The sequence below is a fragment of the Rattus norvegicus genome, chromosome 16 (assembly GCF_036323735.1).
Source record: "Rattus norvegicus strain BN/NHsdMcwi chromosome 16, GRCr8, whole genome shotgun sequence".
NCBI lineage: Eukaryota > Metazoa > Chordata > Mammalia > Rodentia > Muridae > Rattus > Rattus norvegicus.
Genome location: NC_086034.1, coordinates 25,110,922 through 25,132,819, shown reverse-complemented (window position 1 = coordinate 25,132,819; position 21,898 = coordinate 25,110,922). Strand labels below are relative to the sequence as shown.

General features: G+C 39.9%; 1 protein-coding gene across 1 annotated transcript in view; it reads left to right on the top strand.

Annotated features, from left to right (window-relative positions):
* Positions 1-20,922, top strand: part of Poteml1 (POTE ankyrin domain family member M like 1) — a 56,427-nt gene extending 35,505 nt beyond the window's left edge. Inside the window, exons 5-14 of the mRNA XM_039095042.2 lie at positions 27-133; positions 2,024-2,076; positions 8,607-8,643; positions 10,723-10,784; positions 13,906-13,939; positions 14,377-14,419; positions 15,464-15,592; positions 19,314-19,786; positions 19,888-20,207; positions 20,766-20,922. Of these exons, the coding sequence (XP_038950970.1) occupies positions 27-133; positions 2,024-2,076; positions 8,607-8,643; positions 10,723-10,784; positions 13,906-13,939; positions 14,377-14,419; positions 15,464-15,592; positions 19,314-19,786; positions 19,888-20,207; positions 20,766-20,788 (1,281 nt within the window). The 3' untranslated portion in view covers positions 20,789-20,922. The remainder of the gene's footprint in view (positions 1-26; positions 134-2,023; positions 2,077-8,606; positions 8,644-10,722; positions 10,785-13,905; positions 13,940-14,376; positions 14,420-15,463; positions 15,593-19,313; positions 19,787-19,887; positions 20,208-20,765) is intronic.
* Positions 20,923-21,898: the final 976 nt, after the last annotated feature.

Below are 21,898 nucleotides of genomic sequence, written 5' to 3'. Positions count from 1 at the left end.
AAAATGTAATATTGTTTTCTTTACAGTATGGCTTGACACCATTGGAACTTGCAATATATGGACATCACCCTGAAATGGTAAACTTCTTAGAATCAATGAGTGCAGATGCACAGGCCATGCAAGTGTCAAGCAGGTACAGTTTCTTCTCTTCTACAATCTTAGTGTTGTTCTTGATGGTGACAATTACTTTAGTAGGAATATTAAAATGATATTAAATGATTTGAAAAACTCAGAGACAGATATTTAGAAAGCTTATGACACAGGAAATATGGAGACTGTTCCAACACAACAAAAGAACAGCAGTACCAGGATTACTACATAGCTCAGTAGTTCAATTCGTGAGTCATGAACCAAGACAAAGAATAAGCTAGATCAGCTGTTGGTCCACTTCAGTATTTTTTATTTTGACACAGTTTGCCACTGAATTAAAGGTCATGTGTGTCATTGGCAAATGTTCTACCATGAATAAACACCCCCAGTCCCTGAGTCTGAAATTTTATAATTTCTGACTCTAAAAATGACAGCATAAGCCATATGTTTAGAATTATACATACATAATCACAGGTAACAAATAGTGTTTCCTAATGATCTATTTGAGTTTTGAAATGTTGAACGCAGCAGAAAACTACCTTTTGCTAGGAGGTGTTCAGTAAACTTTCATCCTGTAATTAACCAGCAATGTTCTTGATACTGCAGTCCAAAACATTTTTGTTCCACATTTCAAATGGAGCTTTCAATGTAGATATATAAATAGTTCATTTCCTTCCACACATTCTGGTATTGTAGAATTATAAATCTTGTCCTAGATTTTGCGAATGTTTTGCTCTTAAAAATGTTGTTCTTACAAAGCCATATGCCCTGTCCATATGAAATACATTGTTTATGCTGAAATTCCCTGTTTAGTACACGTTTACCTATTGTTTATGTTGAGCCATTATTTCCAAACAACAGATCTGTGCTTTAAGGCGAGCCATTCTAGAGAGAGCTCACTCTCCTTTCAAAACTTTAATGCTCTTTGAAATATTTAATTTTATTTTTTCTTATTCATTTTACATCAAACTCACTGACCCTGTCTCAGTCTCCCTATTCTACAGTCCTTTCCGGTTCCCCTTCCCCTTCACCTCCGAGCAGTCATGGATCCCCTATGTATCCCCACACCCTGGCACTTCAAGTCTCTGCAAGGGTAGACACTTCCTCTCTCTCCAAGGTCGGACAAGGCAACTCAGCTAGAAGGAGGTATCCCATGTATAAGCAACAGCTTTTTGATAGGCCCCATCCCAGTTGACTGGGACCCATATGAAAACCTAGCTGCTCTTCTGCTACATATGAGTGGGAAGGTGTGAGTCCAGCCCGTGTATGTTCTGTGGTTGGTGGTTCAGTCTCTGAGAGCCCCAGGCGTCCAGGTTATTTCTTATCTCCTTGCAGACCTGGAATCTTTCCTCCTAGTGTTCCTTAAGAGTCTACTGCCATACATCCCTGAGCAAGGCAATTATTCTCTTTAGAGTTTTTAAGAGGGAGGGAGGAGAGAGAGAGAGAGAGAAAGAGAGAGAGAGAGAGACAGAGAGAGAGACAGAGAGAGACAAAGAGAGACAGAGAGAGACAGAGAGAGAGACAGAGAGATTGTGTGTATGCATGCTTGAGCCTTTTAGTTTGTGTTCTAGTTAAAAGCTAACCATGCCTCATGTTTTCTCTTGAGAAAGTCGCAAGGATACCAGTCAACAATCATAGTGAATTGCTGAAAAATAAATTCAAAATTGTTTGGCTAGACCTGTAGTCCCATGAATTACATCCCAGACTGTGGGAGGTAGGAGACACACAGACCTTTGTGAGTTAAGTACAACATGGTCTATGGGGTGGGTTTCAGACCAGCATGGCTACATAGTGAGATCCGGTTTCAAAAAACATTGTTTGTGAACATCTAAACTAAGACACAGGGGACTCAAATATAAAGGGCTTCAAATGCTCGCTAAATGTTTTTCTTATGAATAGTACAATAACCATAACTTATAAATCTATGCCACAGTGTAAGAAGACCAGCACATAAAAAAGGAGTGAAGCATGTAAGATTTTTGGAAGGTAAGATTTTTTATATCATATATAAATTTACTATATTGTAGCTGGTCTTATTCACCCTAGATAAAATAGTGCGGACATTTTAGCTCCTCTCCTACTGTGACCACACAAGGCAGCCCAGCTAGCAGAAAGGAATCCAAATGCAGGCAACAGAATGAGAACTTGCCCTCACTTCAGTAGACCAGGAGTCCACATGAAGAGCACGTGAAGCTGCACGTCTGCTACATGTGAATATGGGGTCTATGTGCAGCCTTGGTGTGCTCTTTGATCGGTGGTTCAGTCCCTGTGAGCCCTCATGGGCCCCTGTTCGTTAATCTGCAGATTTTCTTGTTGTGTTCCTGACCCTTCAATGGCAATGTCCTCCTTTGAATTCAATATCCTTCACCCAACTCTTTCACAAGACGCCCCAACCTCCACCTGATATTTATTTGGCTGTGGGTGTGTACATCTGTTTCTATCCAGGGCTTGATGAAGACTCTCAGAAGAATTATCCAAGGCTTCTGTCTGCAAGCATAGCAAAATATCATTAATGGAGTCAAAGACTGGCTCTCTCCCACAGGGTGGGTCTCAAGTTGGGCCAGTTATTGGTTTGGTATCTCCTTAATGTCCGTTCCATTTTAACCTGCATATCTTGGTGGTAGGATAAATTTTGGGTTGATGTTTTTCTGAGTGCTTTGGTTTTCTCCTCCTTCTCCTGGAAGTCTCCCCTGTGTACAGAAGATGACCACTGAAAGCTGCATATCACCTGCTGCTAGTAGTCTCCGCGAGTCTCAGCTCCATAGGTAGACTGCTAAGAGCCCCCATAGTTCCTGGTCTTTGTTTCACCACAGAGATGCCTCTCCACTGGTATCTTCTGTCCCAGCTCCCACACCACACCTGCTCTGCACCTTAGTTCCCCTCCCCATCTCCCACAGATTTCCCTCCCTCAATCGAATCCTGATATCTATTTCATTTTCCCCCCTGAGTGAGATTCACACATCTTCCCTTGCGCCCTCTTTACTTAGCTTCTTTAGGTCTGTGCACGGTGGCCTGGTTATTCTGTAATTTATGGCTGCTAAGGTCCTCACCTTTAAGTGAGTACATACCATGCCTGTCCTTCTCGGTTTCAGTTACCTCATCCATTATGATGTTTGCCAATCCCATCCATTCTTAATTTTTAGAAAAAAACTGTCAAGTTCCTTTTCAAAGGGGGTTGTAAATATGTCCTCCCACTAACAATGGAGGAGTGTTTCCTTTGCTCAATATCCTTGCCAGCATGTGCTGTCACTTGTGTTTTCTGTTTTAGCCGCTCTGACTGGGGTAGGATGGAATCTAAGAGTTCTTTTTATTTGCATTCAGTGATGACTGAAGACTGAACATTTACTATTTCTCGGCCTCCTGAGATTCCTTGTTGAGAATTCTCCATCTACCACTTTACCTCATTTTCCAATTGGTTTATTGGTGTCTAACTCCTTGGGTTTTTATGTATAATTTGACCATTATTTCTCTTTCAAGTGTAGGATTGGTGAAGATCTTTTCCCAATGCATAGGCTTCTGTTTTGGCCTTTAATGGTTTCCTTTGCTTTACAGAAGGTTTTCAGTTTCATGAGTCCCCATTTATCAGTCCTTGGTCTTAGAGGCTGGGACATTGGTGTTCTGTTTAGGAAATTGTCTACTGTACTCATGTTCCAAGGATATTAATGTTTCTGCTTCAATGCTGAGGTCTTTCATCCATGTGAACTTGAGTTTTGTGCAGGGTGATAAATACTCATCTATTTGCATTCTTCTTCATGCAGACATCCAGTTACACCTGCATCATTTGTTGAAGATATTTTCATTTTTTCCCCCATTGTATGGTTTTGCCTTCTTTGTCATAATCATGTGTTGGTAGGTATGTGTGTTTTTTCTTTGATTTGATTCCACAGATCAACTTTTTGTTTCTGTACTAATTCTATGCAATTTTTGTTATGATTGCTTTGTGATATGTCTTGAGATCAAGGATGGTGATACCTCCAAGAATTATTTTATTATTCAAGATCTATATTTATATCGATATCTATCTATCTATCTATCTATCTATCTATCTATCTATCTATCTATCTATCTATCAGTGATCTTGGGTTTTTTTGTTTTTGAAAGAATTGCTCTTTCAAGGTCTGTAAATAACTGTCTTGCAATTTTGATGGGAAGTGCAGTGAATGTGATGATGCTTTTTATAAGATGGCCATTTTCACCTTGTTAATCCTATCCATCTGTAGCATAGGAGACCTTTCCATCTTCAGATGTCCTGTTAATTCCTTTTTCAGAGACATAAAGTTTTTGACAGACAGGACTTTAAGTAGCTTGATTAGAGTTGTATTGGGCTATTTAATATTCCCTGTGGTTACTGTGAAGGGTTTTGTTTGGCTAAATTTTTTTCTTATCCCTTTTAACTATTGTATGAGGGAGGGCTGCTGGTTTTCGGAGTTAATCTTGTATCCAGACACTTTTCTGTAAGGGTTTATCACCTTTGGTGTAGGTGTACTTTGGTAGATTTTGCGAGGTCTCCTTTGTATGTGGGCAGCTTTGCTTACTCTCTGGTTTTAAGTTTCTCTGCATTTAAGTTGTTATTGTCTATTGGCTGGTTTAGGTATGCAAGTTTGATCACTGAGGTCTCTAAGACTTTTAACATGAAGGGGTGTTTGTTTTTATCAATGGCTTTATCAGCATCTAATGTGATGATCAAGTAAAATTTTTCCATAACCCCACCCCTACCAGCTGCAGCTATCCATTCATTTTCATGGCTGTCAAGCCATCTCCCCTGTATCTCCCCAGACCCGATCCTGAAACACTCAATTGTCCCAAATTTACCCACTCCCACCTACTTCCTTCCTTCCTCTGCCTCCTCTGAGTATTTTCCGGTATGTTCTAAGTTAGATTCAAAATCCTCTCTTGGTCCTTTCTTCTTCATCTTCTTTTGGTCCTGAGTATAGTATTGATATCCTGTACTTTATTGCTAATATCCACTTAGAAGTGAGTATACGCCATCCATGTCTTTTGGGTCTGGGTTATGTCACTCAGGAAGATACTCTCAAGTTCTATTCATTCACCACCAAAATTCATTATCTTTGTCCTTAGTAGGTGAATAGTATTCCACATTGTCTTTTTTCATTTTAAAAAATTTATTTTTTTAATATTTATTTATATGAGTACACTGTAGCTGTCTTCAGACACACAGAAGAGGGCATCGAATCCCATTTCAGATGGTTGTGAGCCACCATGTGGTTGCTGGGAATCGAACTCAGGACCTCTAGAAGAGCAGACAGTGCTCTTAACCTCTGAGCCAACTCTCCAGCCCCCCAAAATTTATTTTTAAAAAAGTATGTGTACATGTGACCTATGAAGCCAGAAGAAGTCATTCTCATAGAGTTGGAGTAAGAGTTTTAGAGACGGGACTGAGAACTGAACTGTAGTCCTCTGGAAGAGCACCATGTGTGCTTAAATGCTGACCCATATCTCAGGTCTATAAATTATTATTTTTAACTTAATATAATTTTTCTTTACTTATTCACTTTAAATTCAGCTCATCGATTGTCTCCTGGTCACTCCCTTTACACAATCCTTCCTCCATCTCCCACTCCTTCTCCCCTGAGTGGGTAGGAGACTTGCACTTGACGTGTCTGCAAGTCTAGGTGCTTCCTTTCCCATTGAGTCCCGACGAATCAGCCGAGTTAGTACAACATATCCCAAGGATAGGCAATAACTTTTGGGATAGCCCTCGCTCCAGTTCTTTGGACCCACATGATGACCAAGCTGCATGTCTGCTGTGTAGGTCGGGGAGGCCTAGGCCCAGCCCATGTATGTACTTTAGTTGGTGGTCCCTAACCTAAGAGCCTCAAGGGTCCTGGTTAGTTTACTCTGTTGGTTTTCCTGTGGAATTGCTATCCCATTTTGGGTACTCAGTACTTTCCTGTATTCTTCCACATAGATTCCCATGTTCCCTCCACTGTTTGGCTGTGGGTATCTGTATCTATGTGTCCAAGTGAGATGCTGGATGGAGCCTCTCAGATGACAACTTGCTCATGCCTGCAAACATTAAAGAATATCATTAATAATGTCAGGGATTGGTACCTGCTCATGAGATTGGTCTCAATTTGGGCTGCTCTTGGTTGGCCATACTCTCAGTCTCTGCTCTAACCTTGGACTTGCAATATTTTTGGTAGACAAAATAAATTATGGGTGCCATATCCCCAACGTGGTCAGTCACAGCTAAGGTCATCCCAGTTTTTTCTTGGGTGCCTCAATGATTCTAGGTCTCTGTCTCATCAGAGATGCCCCCTGCTCTTCACCCTTGTCAGTTGCAGATTTCCATTCTTTTTCAGAACCTTCCATCCATCTCTCCTCTTCCTTCCCCACACCTGATTCTGAACCCCTCCCTACCCCTCTGTATCTCTTCTCTATCTAGTTCACTCCCTCCGACTTCCTCTTAGGACTGCTTTGTACACTCATTTAAGTGAGATTCAGGCATCCTCACTTGTGCATTCCTTCTTGTGTAGCTTTTCTGAGTCTGTGGATAGTTCTATGGTACCTGCACTTTTTGGCCAATAACCATCTATAAGTGAGTACATACCACACATGTCCTGTTGGGACTCAGGATGATGTTCTCACGTTCCATTGCTTTGACTGTATAATTCATGCTGCCCTTGTTCTTAATGGCTGCATAGTATGCCATCCTGTAGGTACACATCTTTTCCTTTATCCATTGTTCAGTTGAGGGACATCTAGGTTGTTTCCAGTTTCTGGTTGGTATGAACAAAGCTACTAGAACATAGTTTAAGATGTGGTTCTTTGGTATCGTGTGACATCTTTCTGACCACACCCAGGAGAGTTATAGCTGGCCCTGGAGGTAGAACTATTCTCAGTTTTCTGAGAAACCACCCAATTGATATCCAGTTGTTGTTGACACCCACCAGTGATGGAGTAGACTTCCCTTTGCTCCACATCCTGCCAGCATTTACTCTCACTTGAGTTTGTCACCTTGTTTTGTGATGGGTGTCAAATCACATGTCAGTGGGTTTGAGTAAGCAGCCCTTGGTTTTGTTCTCTGTATTGTTTGCCATGTTTCTATGTTTAATTTTCATACCATCTTCTCTTGAGCCTGTTTGCTTCTTTTTTTCAATATTTCAGATTTGATGTTTAGCTGCTTTTATGAAATCGCTCCATTTTATGAAGGGACATAGTGCTATGAACTTTCCTTTTGCACTGCTTTTATTGTGTTCCCTAAGTTGGGATGTTTTGTGACTTCATTTTCATTGAATTCTAGAAAGTCTTCGATTTCTTCTTGCACCAGTGGTCACCGAGCATAGCATTGTTCAGTTTCTATCAGATTGTATGCTTTCTGTTGTTTTCTTGTTGATGTAGTCCAGTTTAGTCCATGGTGACCTTATTAGATGCAAGAGTTTTTTGGGGGGATTGTTGTTGGTTCTTTTTTTCCCTTTTCTTGTATCTGTTGATGTAGATCTGTATCTATATATGTTCAATTTTGGAGAACATTCCATGAGATGCTGAGAAGGTACATATTTTTTATTTGTGTGAAAGGTTCTGTAGATATCTGTTAGGTCCATTTGGTACATGCCATCTATGAGTTGCATAATTTTTCAGTTTAGTTTCTCTTTTGGTGACATGTCCTTTGGTCATAATAGTTGGCTGTGCTTCTGTTTTTGTTCTCTTTTGTAGGTTTTCCATCTCCAAGGTTCCATCAGTTTGTTTCCTTTATTGTTCTTTTATCATTTGCAGGTATTGACATGTTTTATTCATTTTTCACCTGTTTGATTATATTTTCCTGTACATTTTAAGGGATTTATTAACTTCTCCTTTAAATTCCTCTATCATATCAATAAGATTGGTTTCAAAGTCATTTTATTATGCTTTGACTGTGTTAGGATATCCAGGTCTTGCAGTAGTAGGATATCTGGGCTCTGGATGTGTCATGTTGATTTGGTCTTGTTGAGTGTATTCTCATGCTGGCCCTCAGCCAACTGTTTATCCCTGGGTGTTTTTCTGGTGCGGTGTCCTGAGGTGGGCTCTGGGTTTTTCTCTTTTTAGGGGTGAAGTTGAGGCATTGTCTCACTAAATTGTAGTTCTGTTTGTCTAAGGAATCGCAGTGATCGATGTGCTTTTGCTTCCTCAGTGTTGGAATTCACATTGTGTGCCACCAGACCCAATCTGTTATTCTTTCCAGAATCATTAGCCCAGAGAAAAAGAATCACAGTTGATTATATTCATACTGGTAAGGACTGGGCTTTCTGTCATTCTGAGAGAGTTCAGTTAGGATCATCGCAATTGTTTATGGCTATTTATTTCTAGACATTAATGTTTGATAAATTACTGTCATCCTTGATTTGAAATATACAGGGAATGGATTGGTTCTAAGTGAAGTAATTGGCTACAAATAAAAAGAATACTCTAGAATACTCTCTAGATTGCTCTTATAGACATTGATACTAATAATGAGTGTGATTATTCATAATATTCTTCTATACTTGTAATAATACATACTTTGTTTTTATTTTCAGGAGTATTTGTTTTTAACAATGAAAGGCCTTTGTCCCGGTAAGGTTTAACAATACATTCATACTAGAGAAATGCAAAGATAAGAAGCAAATTATTTTGGGTATACTTTGAGACTTGTGTCTTACAGGTCCCACAATATTCTGAATATAATTTTAGGTTGAAAACTTGTTCAGTGTATTTCATAAGAAAATGAAAATTATACTCACCCACCATTTCCAAGAACAAACTATACAGTTTTTAAAAAGAGCCTGCTAGGATTAACTGTGCAAGTTAGTGTCTACTTAAGATTCTTTGGCTTTTCAAAGCCTTACTAAATACTTGTGCACTAAGACCCACACTCATAGTTATCATTTCAGTCATTCATCTTGTCTGACATGTTACATAATTTGGAATGATTCTCAGTCATTACTAGAGGATGGCAACAATTTCTTTCCTCCTTTGGCACCAGCTATGAATGCAAAGGTGTAGCATATATCATAGATGTTTTGAAGACACCCATGAGTTGCAGTCCATCCAATGACAGGCTGAGAGAATTTGAAGGTGGATGTTAAGAATTCTCTCTGTACATTTATTGGGTGTTATGGTTATTCTGAAGGGATGGATATGTACAAGATTTTGTGTGTCTAGATGAACAAACTATATCTTATCTTGGTGGGCGGTTTATGTCCTTATAAGTTAGTTATAAGTTAATTGTGTGAATGTATTGTTCATTAAGTAATTAACATAGGACTCTGGTTGCTGGGTTACAGTTTGTTGAGTCATGACGTCACTGGGTTGTTGGGAGTGTGAGAAGAGTCTGTGACAGGAAGCCGTGCTAGGCTATAGAATGCTTGGGGCTAGCTTGACATTTGGCCACACTAGCATGGCCCATGGAACGTGATGTGGGTTTCAGGGTGGGAACAACCCTTTATGGAGACAGTGTGTGAAAATGGAGGACAGAGAAACATCTAGAGCATGTGATTCCACCTGGCATGGGAACTCGAGGGAATCATTCACCTTTTAATTATTCCACAAGACCCATGTCTTTCTGAAAGCTCCACCCATCAATTATCCATTCATATGATCAGTTTTCCACAGTAACGGATCCTTTGAATCTCAATAGATTAGCTGAATGTATGGAACTAAATGAGCATGTGACTATTATTTATCTCTCTATAAAGGAGGTTTTTGCCTTCCATATCAGTTGGACATGAACATACAGGTGAAGGCCCATCCATTCCTGTCCAGGATGCTAGGTTAGACACTGGTTTGGTAGAAAATTAAAAGGTGTTTTTCAAGCTAATTCTGTGCTCATTAAGAGTAATTACCTCCGCAAGAGAAGATAATTATGTTGTTCTCTTTATTTGGGCTCTACATCAGGATAATAACATTTTATAAATACTATCAAATGACTTATTCCCTCCATGTTTAAAATTCCCTAAATCATAAAAGCTAATGTCAAAATCAATATTCAAACTTTTCCATACTAAAACTGTTCAAAGACTCCTTGCAAAATACGCATGTTAACTTCTACTTGGAAGTGCAAATAGTTTCACAATCTCAATGCACTTAGTCTTATTGTTCTTTGTTTCTGTTATTACCTTATTATGTTCATAAAAATGCATAAATGGCACAGAAACAGGCAGATGGTGACTTCAGGATTCATTCATGCATGAGTTAAGAAGGAGCAGCTTGAACATTACAAAAGCAGTGGTGGGTTTTGAAGAGTTCTAGCAGCAACAGAAATATATTTGATGTTCAACAAGCAAACCAGTTGGGTGGTACCAGCATGGATAGTGAAATATTCACAAAGTATCATGGGAAAAGGTGCTTTGTTGCATCAGGGGCAGAGACTGTTATGAGTAATGTAGTCAGGGGACTAATTCCATTGCTGGAAAGGTGTGTGTGTGTGTGTGTGTGTGTGTGTGTGTGTGTGTATGTGTCTGTGTAATGGTTTCATTAGGCTAATTTTGTGTTGCTAAATTCCTTCCCTTTTTTCCACATGGGGAAAAGTTGAAAGGAAAGTATTCCCAGACTTGTAATGTAATATAAGTTAGGAAATCAAACAAGAAGTAATTCAATGCATTGGATTAATGTTTAATATGAATATTAAAATATCATTCTAAAAATACCCCACAGTCGAGTAAGACCACCAGGACAGCTAAAATCCATTCTGAAAACATCAAACCAGCATAATTCAGGTAAGATTAAGTGTAAGTTCTCTACTGATTCTACCCTAACTATAAAAAGAATTTTGTTTCTGCTAGAAAAGTAAGGAAATCAAATATGAATATATTTATATCCTTTCTTCACGTGTGGCAACCATTTTAGACTTCAGATTTATTAAGGTATTGTTTCTAAGAAATTTCAAATTCAAATGATACCATCTGACGTGTTAGCTTCTTCAAATTGAACTACTGATGCGTGTAGTGTCTTTTGATACAAAGAATACACTATTCCATGATTTTTTTACACAGCAGTAAGTTGACTTTGTAATAAAAGACATTTTTATTTCAGTTTTTATATATAATATATATATATGATTATTTCTACATGTCATAGGTGTCAGTGTGTGAAAATATGATCATATTAAAAAGCAAACCAAAAACAGTATTCAATTACTTTTATTATGTTTTGGAGACTAAATATCATTAGCATAATCTGGAATTTTTCCCTTCAAAATATTTCAATCATACTTATTTTATAATTCACAGATTATCTTATAGTTATTTTTAGTTGTCTTCCATTTAATGTGAATATCTTGATATTATAAATATCTGGCTCACTCAGGAACCTTTGGAGAAGTGAATGGTGTGTGAGATTTGTAGGTAGTGCTGGGGAATGAAAACTGATATTCTAAGCATTCAATGAAAGCAGCCTCCATATGGGCTACTCTGACAGCACCTTTTCCCTGTAGTCCTATTAATTAGCAAAAGATATAGTGATACTTGATTTATATGCTGTAAGACATAATTTCTAGTAAAAACAACATTGGCACAGTAGATGGAAGGTTGAAAAAACCACATCATTCTCCAGTACACAGCATTGAATGATCCATTGAGTGAGTCTGAATAAGATTAGATTCCAACAGTGGGAGAAGCACCACAAAATTTATCCTTTCAGCAACCTACACCACAGCATCTCTCATACTTACTGTGCCTTTGGAGAGAGCCAGCCAGAGAATAGTGTAGAGGAACCTAAATGACCCTCTTCACATAACCCTGAGGGAAACAGAATTATCATAATGTGGGTGTCTTTTTTTAAAATGTATTTCAGCACTGGAGTTTTGTTTGTGTTGTCGAGGACTGTAAGAGGCCCCACACATGCTGAGCATACGGTCCACCATAGAGACATTTTCTCAGCCCATTTGTTGATAGGACAAAAACTTGCTCTGGTCATGGACAATGCCAAGGGGTGTGCAGTGGAGTTTTACATACTGTAAAGGAAATGAACTAGGGTTGTTCATTCTCTGAAGCATGTTTCAAGGGCAGGCTTTATCCAGACAGTGAAACTTGAGACACACTATGGTTTATATGTGGAAATATATTTTAAAAATGTTTTATGTGAGATTGCTGCTCTATCTGCAAGTTTCTTTCATGCTTCTCTCTCTGGAGTAATAATTCATGTTGCATAACTACTAAGGAAGTCTTTCCAGTTGCTCTTGCCATGGCCGGCAATGGAAGTTGATATTGAACTTCTTTTTGATGGAAATGAGCTAGGGGTCAATGCTAGATCTGAGGGCCCTTAACATCTTCTTCAGAAGATCTCGACTACAGTAACACACTGATCTCCAAGAGCTTTGTCACACTTGCAGCTGGAAATGTTTTGTAAAGTTCTTTGGGTCTCCTATATTTGACTATGCTGCAATGACAGTCACCAGAGACTGTGCTTCCCGGTGGTAGCAATGAATGTTCCCCTAAAGTGAAGGAAGTTCAAGTCGACCTTTGTAGCAGCCCCTTTCACTGCTGTACCAGATGAGCATGCTCACCTAGAGTGCTGCAAACATCCCTAGTCCAGAGGCAAAAAGCAGCAGTGGCAACATGACGCTGTCCTTTTAACCCTTCACTATGGGACAACAATTCAGGCTAAGATGGTAATTTCTGTGTCTGATAGTGATCAGGATCATAGGTATTTTGCACAACAATTTTTTTTTGTGGTGTGTAATGTGATATTTAAGTCTTTACTAAGATAATAGTAGAATCACACACAGTACAAAGAAATATCACATTGTGTCTGTTTTGCAAAACCACAGATTACAAGGAAGACATTGATCTTGATCCATCCCATTGGTCTTTCTCCATCTGCCCAGTTTTACATACAGTCCTATGTATGTGTTATAGTCTTTTTTTTTAAAATTTTTTTATTAACTTGAGTATTTCTTATATACATTTCAAGTGTTATTCCCTTTCCCGGTTTCCGGGCAAACATCCCCCTCCCCCCTCCCCTTCCTTATGGGTGTCCCCCTCCCAACCCTCCCCCCATTGCCGCCCTCCCCCCCCCCCAGTCTAGTTCACTGGGGGTTCAGTCTTAGCAGGACCCAGGGCTTCCCCTTCCACTGGTGCTCTTACTAGGATATTCATTGCTACCTATGGGGTCAGAGTCCAGGGTCAGTCCATGTATAGTATTTAGGTAGTGGCTTAGTCCCTGGAAGCTCTGGTTGCTTGACATTGTTGTACTTTTGGGGTCTCGAGCCCCTTCAAGCTCTTCCAGTTCTTTCTCTGATTCCTTCAACGGGGGACCTATTCTCAGTTCAGTGGTTTGCTGCTGGCATTCGCCTCTGTATTTGCTGTATTCTGGCTGTGTCTCTCAGGAGCGATCTACATCCGGCTCCTGTCGGTCTGCACTTCTTTGCTTCATCCATCTTGTCCAATTGGGTGGCTGTATATGTATGGGCCACCTGTGAGGCAGGCTCTGAATGGGTGTTCCTTCAGTCTCTATTTAATCTTTGCCTCTCCCTTCCCAGCCAAGGGTATTCTTTTTCCTCATTTAAAGAAGGAGTGAAGCATTCACATTTTGATCATCCGTCTTGAGTTTCGTTTGTTCTAGGGATCTAGGGTAATTCAAGCATTTGGGCTAATAGCCACAGTTGCACAACAATTTTTATAAGTAGTAACTTTTGATAAAATTTTCTCTGTCTTTGAAAAATACTAGGAAATGGAAAGGAAAAATTTTTGCATATATTTATTATTTCCAAGTAATTATTCTCTTTAAAGTCTTTTCATAAATGGTGCCAAAAGATATAGGGTCACAAATATTAGCCTTCGCACATTATTGTCATATTTCCTGTAGTTGTTTAGTGACAAACTTTGTTTCCCTCTTTAGAAGCTGGTATACAAATTACAGGAAGATCACCATGGTAAGAATGTGTGCATTGTACAATACATTAATCTGTAAAAATATAATGTTCAGAACCTGACATTCTCTTCGCCTCTGTGTACTACGATTTCAGCTTCTTTATTTCTTTTATAATCACAAGCTGAACAATTATCTCCCACACAGCATGAGATATGGACAAACATCCTTAGGTAGGGAGATGATTCAGTGGATAAAGTGCTTGCCATGAGTCTGTGAGAATGGACGTTTGGATTCTCAGAATCCACATGAAGTCTGATCTCATGTGCATCTGAATCCTGGGGCACTTATGGTGACAGAGAATCCCCTGAAGTTTACTGGATAGTTTGCCTGGGTTTCTTATTCATGAAGAAGGGATTGAGCCACAAAACTGAGGTTGGAAGAATGTTGCATGCTGTTATTCTAAAGGCTCCCTGACAAGCCCTCCTTTGTTGTTCCTAGGTGTGTGAATGTGGATAATGTCAGCTCTACCTCCTCTGTGAAGGTAAAATTCTTCTTTGTGAAATTAATTTTCTTATGAATTTTGTTATAATTCAGCAATAGTGTAACTGGGATCAGTTTTATATGGAAAGATTGCTCAAGGGAGTCTACATTGTAGATGTGGAGATTTCTACAAACTGCAAGAGAACAGTAAGTCCTTGTGGGTAGTGGTGGCCAATAAGAGAATGGACTCAAAAGACATAGTGAGTGGAAGACTGAGCGCAGTCCTCGTACAATAGAAGATGTCTGATGTTTGACAAGTATTGTTTGCAGAAATGAGTAAACATTCGACTGATTTTAAAATGTGACTGTTACTAGACCATAGTATTTCTTTTTTTAAAATTCTTTATTAGATATATTTCTTTACTTACTTTTAAATTTTATTCCCCTTCCCGGTTTCCTGTCCATGAGCCCCCACCCCTTCCCCCTCACCCTCTCCCATATGGGTTTTCCTGGCCTGGAGAGATGGCTCAGTGGTTAAGAGCACTGACTGCTCTTCCAGAGGTTTTGATGAATCCAATTCCCAGCAACCACATGGTGGCTCACAACCATCTGTAATGAGATCTGATGATCTCTCCTGGTGTGTCTGAAGACAGCTACAGTGTACTTATATATAATAAGTACTTCTTAGTAAGTCCAGATATTTCTATAATCCAGGAATCTCCTAAGTGCCTTGACCCTCAGGAAAATGCATGCAGTTTTTTTCATCTTTATTAACTTGGGTATTTCTTATTTAGATTTCGATTCTTATTCTGTTTCCGGGTTTCCAGCCAACATCCCCCTAAGCCCCCCCCATCCCCCTAGCCCCTCCCCGTCCCCTTGTCTATGTGTGTTCCCCTCTCCATCCTCCCCCCATTACCACCCTCCTCTGGTAAGTTGTAAGTAGGCATATTAGAAGATATTTTATATTTAATAATGAATTTTAATTTTCACGTGTCAATATCCTGTAATTCCTAAGTAATAAAGTTGATTTAAGAGCATGCATCCTAAAAGAAAAGAGTGAATTTCAGGACCAAATAAAAAGTTAACTCTCCCCTCTGCATTGCAGGGAGAATCAGTGAGAAAGAGCCACATAAAACCTAAGAGGACCCAGAACAGTTTTAGAAAATCTGGACTTTATTTGTGTTCTCGTTTAGAGCCAATTCCTGAAGAATTGGAAGAAGATACATCTGCAACGGTAATCCCCACTAATCTGAGAAGTAACCTTTTTCCTTTTTGTGAATGGAAATGATGAGTGTGTGTGTGTGTGTGTGGGGTTATTTAACATTAACACAAATGCTAAGCAGTGCATGGGAGGATCAGACAAAGAGATGGGAGTTCATGTGTTTGAACACTTGGCCACTGTTTGGGAGATTGTTTAACTTTCGGGGTCTGGCCTCGCTAGCAGAAGGTTTTCAGTGGTAGATTTTAATGGCTGTGACTACTTGTGGTACCAGTACTGTGTTATCTGCTTCCCGGTCTACCAGCCTGTGAGAACCAATAATGTACTGCCAAAAGTCAGGCCTCCCTGTTCCTTCCTTGAAACAAGTGACTGGTTTTCCCCATCAGATATTTTGTCACAGAAAGTACAGAAACAAATTCAAAAGTAACAGCCATCTTTCCTGTTTAAATCCCCTTTCAGAAGTTACAAAGCAAGCAGAAGGGTGTGTCTGCTGATCTTACACACACTACTTACTCCTTACTCCACTGCATACTGTCAACACGTAGCTAATTACCTTCCTCCAGACCTCTAATTTCATCATTAGGAAAGAGGAAGTTCAGATATAATTATTACACATAATGGAATCATTAGAAACTGTAAATTTACAGAAACCAAACTCAAATGCTCTTCCTTTATGCCTAGATCAATTTGGTTTCCAATTAACTACTACAGGTGATGAACCTGAGTAATTTTTATTCTAGGAAGACCTTAGCAAAGACATAGAACTCAGGTACTTTAATAAACAGAAATTCACTCGGCAATCACCTTCTATTGCAGTGAAAAGTCATTAGGATTTTCTAAACTAAAATTTCTAATACAAGCATATTTTATCCTAACTAGAATTTTATGATGCTATAGAATGTACAAATAATGGCGATGAATATGGTAACTAAGGTTTATATGCCCATGATTAGAATACAATCCACCATATCATTACAGCAGTGGGATCTTACAGAGACAACTAAGACAAAGGTAGTTTCCATTCTTCCAAGGAATAAATGTCACTGAAGTAAAACTAAACATCATTTCTGATGTTAAACTTGAATAAAACCAAACGAACACAAGACTTCCCACAAGACTACATAGAAATTGCAGTGTAATAAGTATAAAATAAAAAAAGAAAGAACCTAGCTAGATAATATCAGTTCTCTACCCCATGCTAGCAGAATGCAAGGTATAAGTCTGTCGTCTCCGTCCCGCAGAAAGGAGCAACAGCTCGACGTTCTTCTCAAAGCAGTTATTCAGGAACCTTTCTCTCTGCATGCAAGCAGCAATCTCTCACCCCCAAGCACACTCCCTATTCAAAAACCTGTAACCACGCCCCATCAGTCCAGCCTACATGGTCTCAGCTTATAGGTCCACGCCAGATGGCCTGATCTTGTGTCATGGTGCGCCTGTGCAGCTCTCCCGATGGGCGTGGCTTACTTTTGGGTGTATGAGGAAGTCAGGTGCTAGTCATAAGACTTGGCAGCAGTCCTGGGCGCCATCTTGGGATTGCCGCCCCACCTGCTCCCCACATAAGTCGTCATAAACAGATACAGCCAGACATGATTTACAATGACACAGGCATGTTTCAAAGATGATGCCTAGTTTGACAGAAAGAAAAAGCTCACATGAATGAGAAATTCATACTTACTACATTTCATTTTTTATTCTGAACTGCTATACACCAATCTCTCTCAATCCTTTTATTTTAAAAGCAGAATATGTATGTATATACATATATTTGTACATATATGTATACACACCTCATATACACATATGTATGTACAAATACATACACATGGATATGTACAAACACTTGTGTATATACATATTTGCCAGCCAGATGGTTCAATGGGGTAGTGATAAGGAGTCTGGTAACACATTGCATATGAAAACATGACTATGTGTGTAACATACCCCATGGTTTGCTATATTCAAGTCTGTCTTTCTCAGGAAATCCAAGGAACTTAAATTCTCTCATGATCCATTTGAATAGTGTGAACACTAAAAGGAAATGCATGCTTCTTCAACATTATTCTTTGACCAACAGTCCTCCTTCACCTGTTCTGTTGAATCTTCTCTGTGATATATTGCTTGTTGAAGCAGAGAATGTTTGACGTGTCAGTTTCGCTAATAAGAAACGTAAATCATCCTCAAACCTGGCACTGAAAGTCAAAAATAGACTGCCATGTTATGGGTTTCCCTGAGGTGTAAGGAAGAACAAACATGTGAAGATCTTATTTCTTATGCAGTATGAGTCAATGAGGCTTCCCATTTACAATGCAGCATCAAACCCATTCACAAGCCCAACTTTCTGAATTTATCTATTTAAATCAACGAGTGTTTCAGGCATCCTATCTAAGCTAGCTTTATGGAATTTGATAACACATTTTGTGACCCAATCCCCTGGGTAACACCACTTCACAGCTTGGAATGAATCCTTCAGGCTCTGTTAAATACACTCTTATTGTAGTAGCTGATGCTTATGTTAGTCACTTTCTATAGTTGTAAAAAATATCATGGGAAAGAAAATGTTTAGAAGAAAGAGATGGTGTGAAGTGGGTCTCTTGGTTGAATTGGATACAGACATCACCATCATGATTCAGGCAGACAAGCATGACGATGAAGCAGCAGCTGAGAGATCACATCTTGACCTACACAGGAGAGAGAGAACTTAGTGGAAATGACACCAGTCTATTGAAATCTTAAACCTCATTCTGGCAACAGTTTTACTACAAAACAGCCCCACCACCTACTGCTTTTGAAAATAATTCAGCGCTCTGCACAGCAAGCATAATATTAGCCTATGGGGCTGTTGACATTCAAGCCACCACAGAGGTGCTGGATGAGGTCTTCATATACATCCTGTAAGTGTAGCAATAGTAACGATGTTACAGAACAGTTGACCATTCTGTGCCCTCCTCCTAGAATGTGTTGTTTACTCAATAAACAAATTTCTACTTATCGTGTGGCTCAGCCTTTGCACAGACCTTTAATCTCTCAAGCTGGAATGTAGACATTTCCTTAGTACACACCCTTAATGCTAAGTAATCAAGGTAAACTTAGTTTATAGAATGAAGCACCTTGTTTAAAAGTAATGCCTAATTGCATGAAAGATAAGGTGATTATCCAGAGAAAGATTTGATGTAAAAGAATATACCCAACTCTCTCAAGAAGGAATAGGAAAAGGAAGCTACTTGAGGGGTAGTGCAGAAAGTGGAAAGCGAAGGGTGAAGAGAGGAGAGGAGAGGAGAGAGAAGGGGGGGGGAGGTGGCATTTTTACCTGGAGAGCTTTAGAGAGAAATATTGTAGAATGAACCATAGAATATGAAGGAGAGAGAATATTACAAAATCGCTATTTAGAGGAGAAGCAGAGCAAAACATCAGAGGCCAAGAAACACATTTTGTCACTTCTTTTTATATATTTCCATCTTAAAAAGTACCATGACTTTAGATCCCAAAGAGCAGAATAGTGGTAAGTATAAACCTAAGCATGTCCACATTAAAGATTTTTAAAGACTCTGGGCCGTTTACTCATCCTGAAAGGAAGCAGACATTACTGAATATCATTGAATGTATTGCTAAATATCTACGGAATACAGAAATAGTTTGGGGACTATAAATCAAGGTTCTGACATTATCAGAAGGGTGATAAAATGAATAAAATCAGTGAATTTTAAATCAAAAGTAACAATGCTAATTTTCCTTATAGGATGAAAAAACTAAAATGGAAAATTTCCATTCCGTGCCTTCTGAGGCTGCTGCTGATGTTGGACCTTCCGCTTATACTGCTGACAGCCTGGATGCTGTTGAGCCTGCGCAGACTAAGTCCACCAATGCCGCTGCCAGTCTGACTGCAGCTGAGCCTGCGCCAACTAAGTCCACCAATGCGGCTGCCAGTCTGACTGCAGCTGAGCCTGCGCCGACGAAGTCCACCAAGGAGGCTGCCAGTCTGACTGCAGCTGAGCCTGCGCCAACTAAGTCCATCATTGCCGCTGACAGTCTGACTGCAGCTGAGCCTGCGCCAACTAAGTCCACCACTGCCGCTGCCAGTCTGACTGCAGCTGAGCCCGAGCTGTCCCTTACATATGCTGCTGACAGTACTGTGTCAGGTGACTCAGGACCAGCTAGTCACATTGGATTGGATTATGTAGTTGATTTACCTCTTTACAAGGAGAGTACAAGGTACAAACCCCATGCTGACCCAGAGCGCACTCCTGGTCCCCGCACTTGTTATTCCCTAGACTCCATTTAAATGACTAACCTGACTCTTTTGATATCCCTAGTGAAGAAGAAATATTTTATACTGCTTCTTCAGATGAGGAATCTTTTATTCCTGACATAGAAGAAGGTCTGCCTGCTACTCAGGCACCTGTTGATATTTTTGATGCTTCTGCGTCAGCTGAACCAATAAACCACAGCATGAACCCTCTCAGGAAGAGTGGATATCTTCGGGCACCAGCGATAGCACACATCCCCTTTTTGCCTTTTATATGGCTTGTATCCTCACTTTTCTCTGTCATAACATGGATGAAAATCCAAATTCAACATGCATGGCATGAAGAAAATGGCCATGGAGCTCCCACTAACAAAAAAGTTGGACCAGGTAAGTTAGACAAAAATAGTAGCTTAAAATAGATGAATTTTTTTTTCTAGAAACCTAGGTCTGTTTTGTTAATAAATTTCATGCTTCTATAGGGCTATTCATGAATAACCTAGAACCTGAAATTTTTATTTTTTTTCAATTTATACAAGATATTTTTGGCAATGTGACAAATCCAGTTTGGACAAATACAAGTGACATGTAAAACTGTTTTCTGATTGGTTGTTTTCTAGTCTAGAATGAGGAGATTATGGTCACTCCCAGTGAAGACCTTGTGTTTCCTGAATGACTAAGCAGGGGTAACTTCCTGTTAAATGTTATTGTCTATTTATCTCTGTCATTCTGAACTGTGACTTCTGAGGTTAGCATAGCCTTTGACCGCAATATTCCAAAAGAAGCAACTTCTGAGATTAAAAATAACAAGAGAAGCATCCACCTTCTCACTGTTTCTCTCTACATTGATCCCGATGATAATGACACTGATGTTGTTGATGCTGGGCATAACAATATCACCAGTGATGTGCCTGATGATGCTGTTGATAATTCTTCTTTTTCTTCTAGTGGCTGCGGCTCCTGATCCCTAGACCCTTGATGTTCCTCCAGGATCGATTGGAATGCCACAGCAGTCTGTGTGGGAGAATTGATCATATATATAAATTGTTGAGTTAAAGGTATAATGTGATAGTAGACTGAAGTAAAAATTTATTGTTTCACTGGAGACTCAGTTGTGCCATGTGATGCTTCCTAGAAAAAATGTTCAATTATTTTCAATTTTATTTTTTACTTGTTTACTTTACATCCTGCTCACTGCCCCCTCCCTGTCAGCCTCTCCCACAATCCTTCCCTTGCGCCCCGCCTCCTTCTCCTCTGAGAGGGTAGGGGCCACTTGGTTATCTTCCCACCCTGGAACATGAAGTCTCTGTGAGACTATGCCCTTCCTCTCCCACTGAGTCCAGACAAGGCCGTCTAGATAGAAGGACATATCCCGCATACGGGCAACAGCTTTAAGGATAGTCCCTGCTGCAGTTTTTTTTGGGACTCACATGAAGATCGAGGTCCATATGTACTACCTATGTGTGTGGAGGCTTAGGACCAGCCTCTGTATATTCTTTGGTTGGTGGATCAGTCTCTAAGAGCCCTAAGAGTCCAGGTCAATCGATTTTGTTAGTCTTCCTGTTGCGTTCTTATCCTCTGAGGGACTGCAATCCTTCTACTTTTTCTTCCATAAGAGTCTTCAAGATCCATCCAATTTTAGCTGTGGGTGTGTACATCTAAGTCAGCTGCTGGGTGCAACCTCTCCAGACAGCCTGTGCTAGACTCTGTCTGCTAGCATAACAGGGTATCATTCAGAGTCAGGGACTGTCGCTTGTTCAAGGGATCAGTTTCAAGTTGGGTGGGTTATTGGTTGGCTGTTCCCTCAGTCTCTCCTCCAGCCCTATTCCTTCATTTCCTGTAGACAGGAAAAAATTTGGATTTAAAGTTTTGTGGTTGGGTCGATGTTCCAGTTGCTCCACTGGGCTTCCTGCATAGCGAGAAGAGCCAGGATCCCCATGCTCTGTATCCCCAGTGCAGTGAGTCACAAGCTCCAGTGATTCTTGTTGCCTCCCATACCTCAGTCTCTGTCTCTCTCTGAGGTCCCCTCCTCACTCACCACCCCTATCTGTTGCAGATTTCCATTCATTATCATGGTTCCC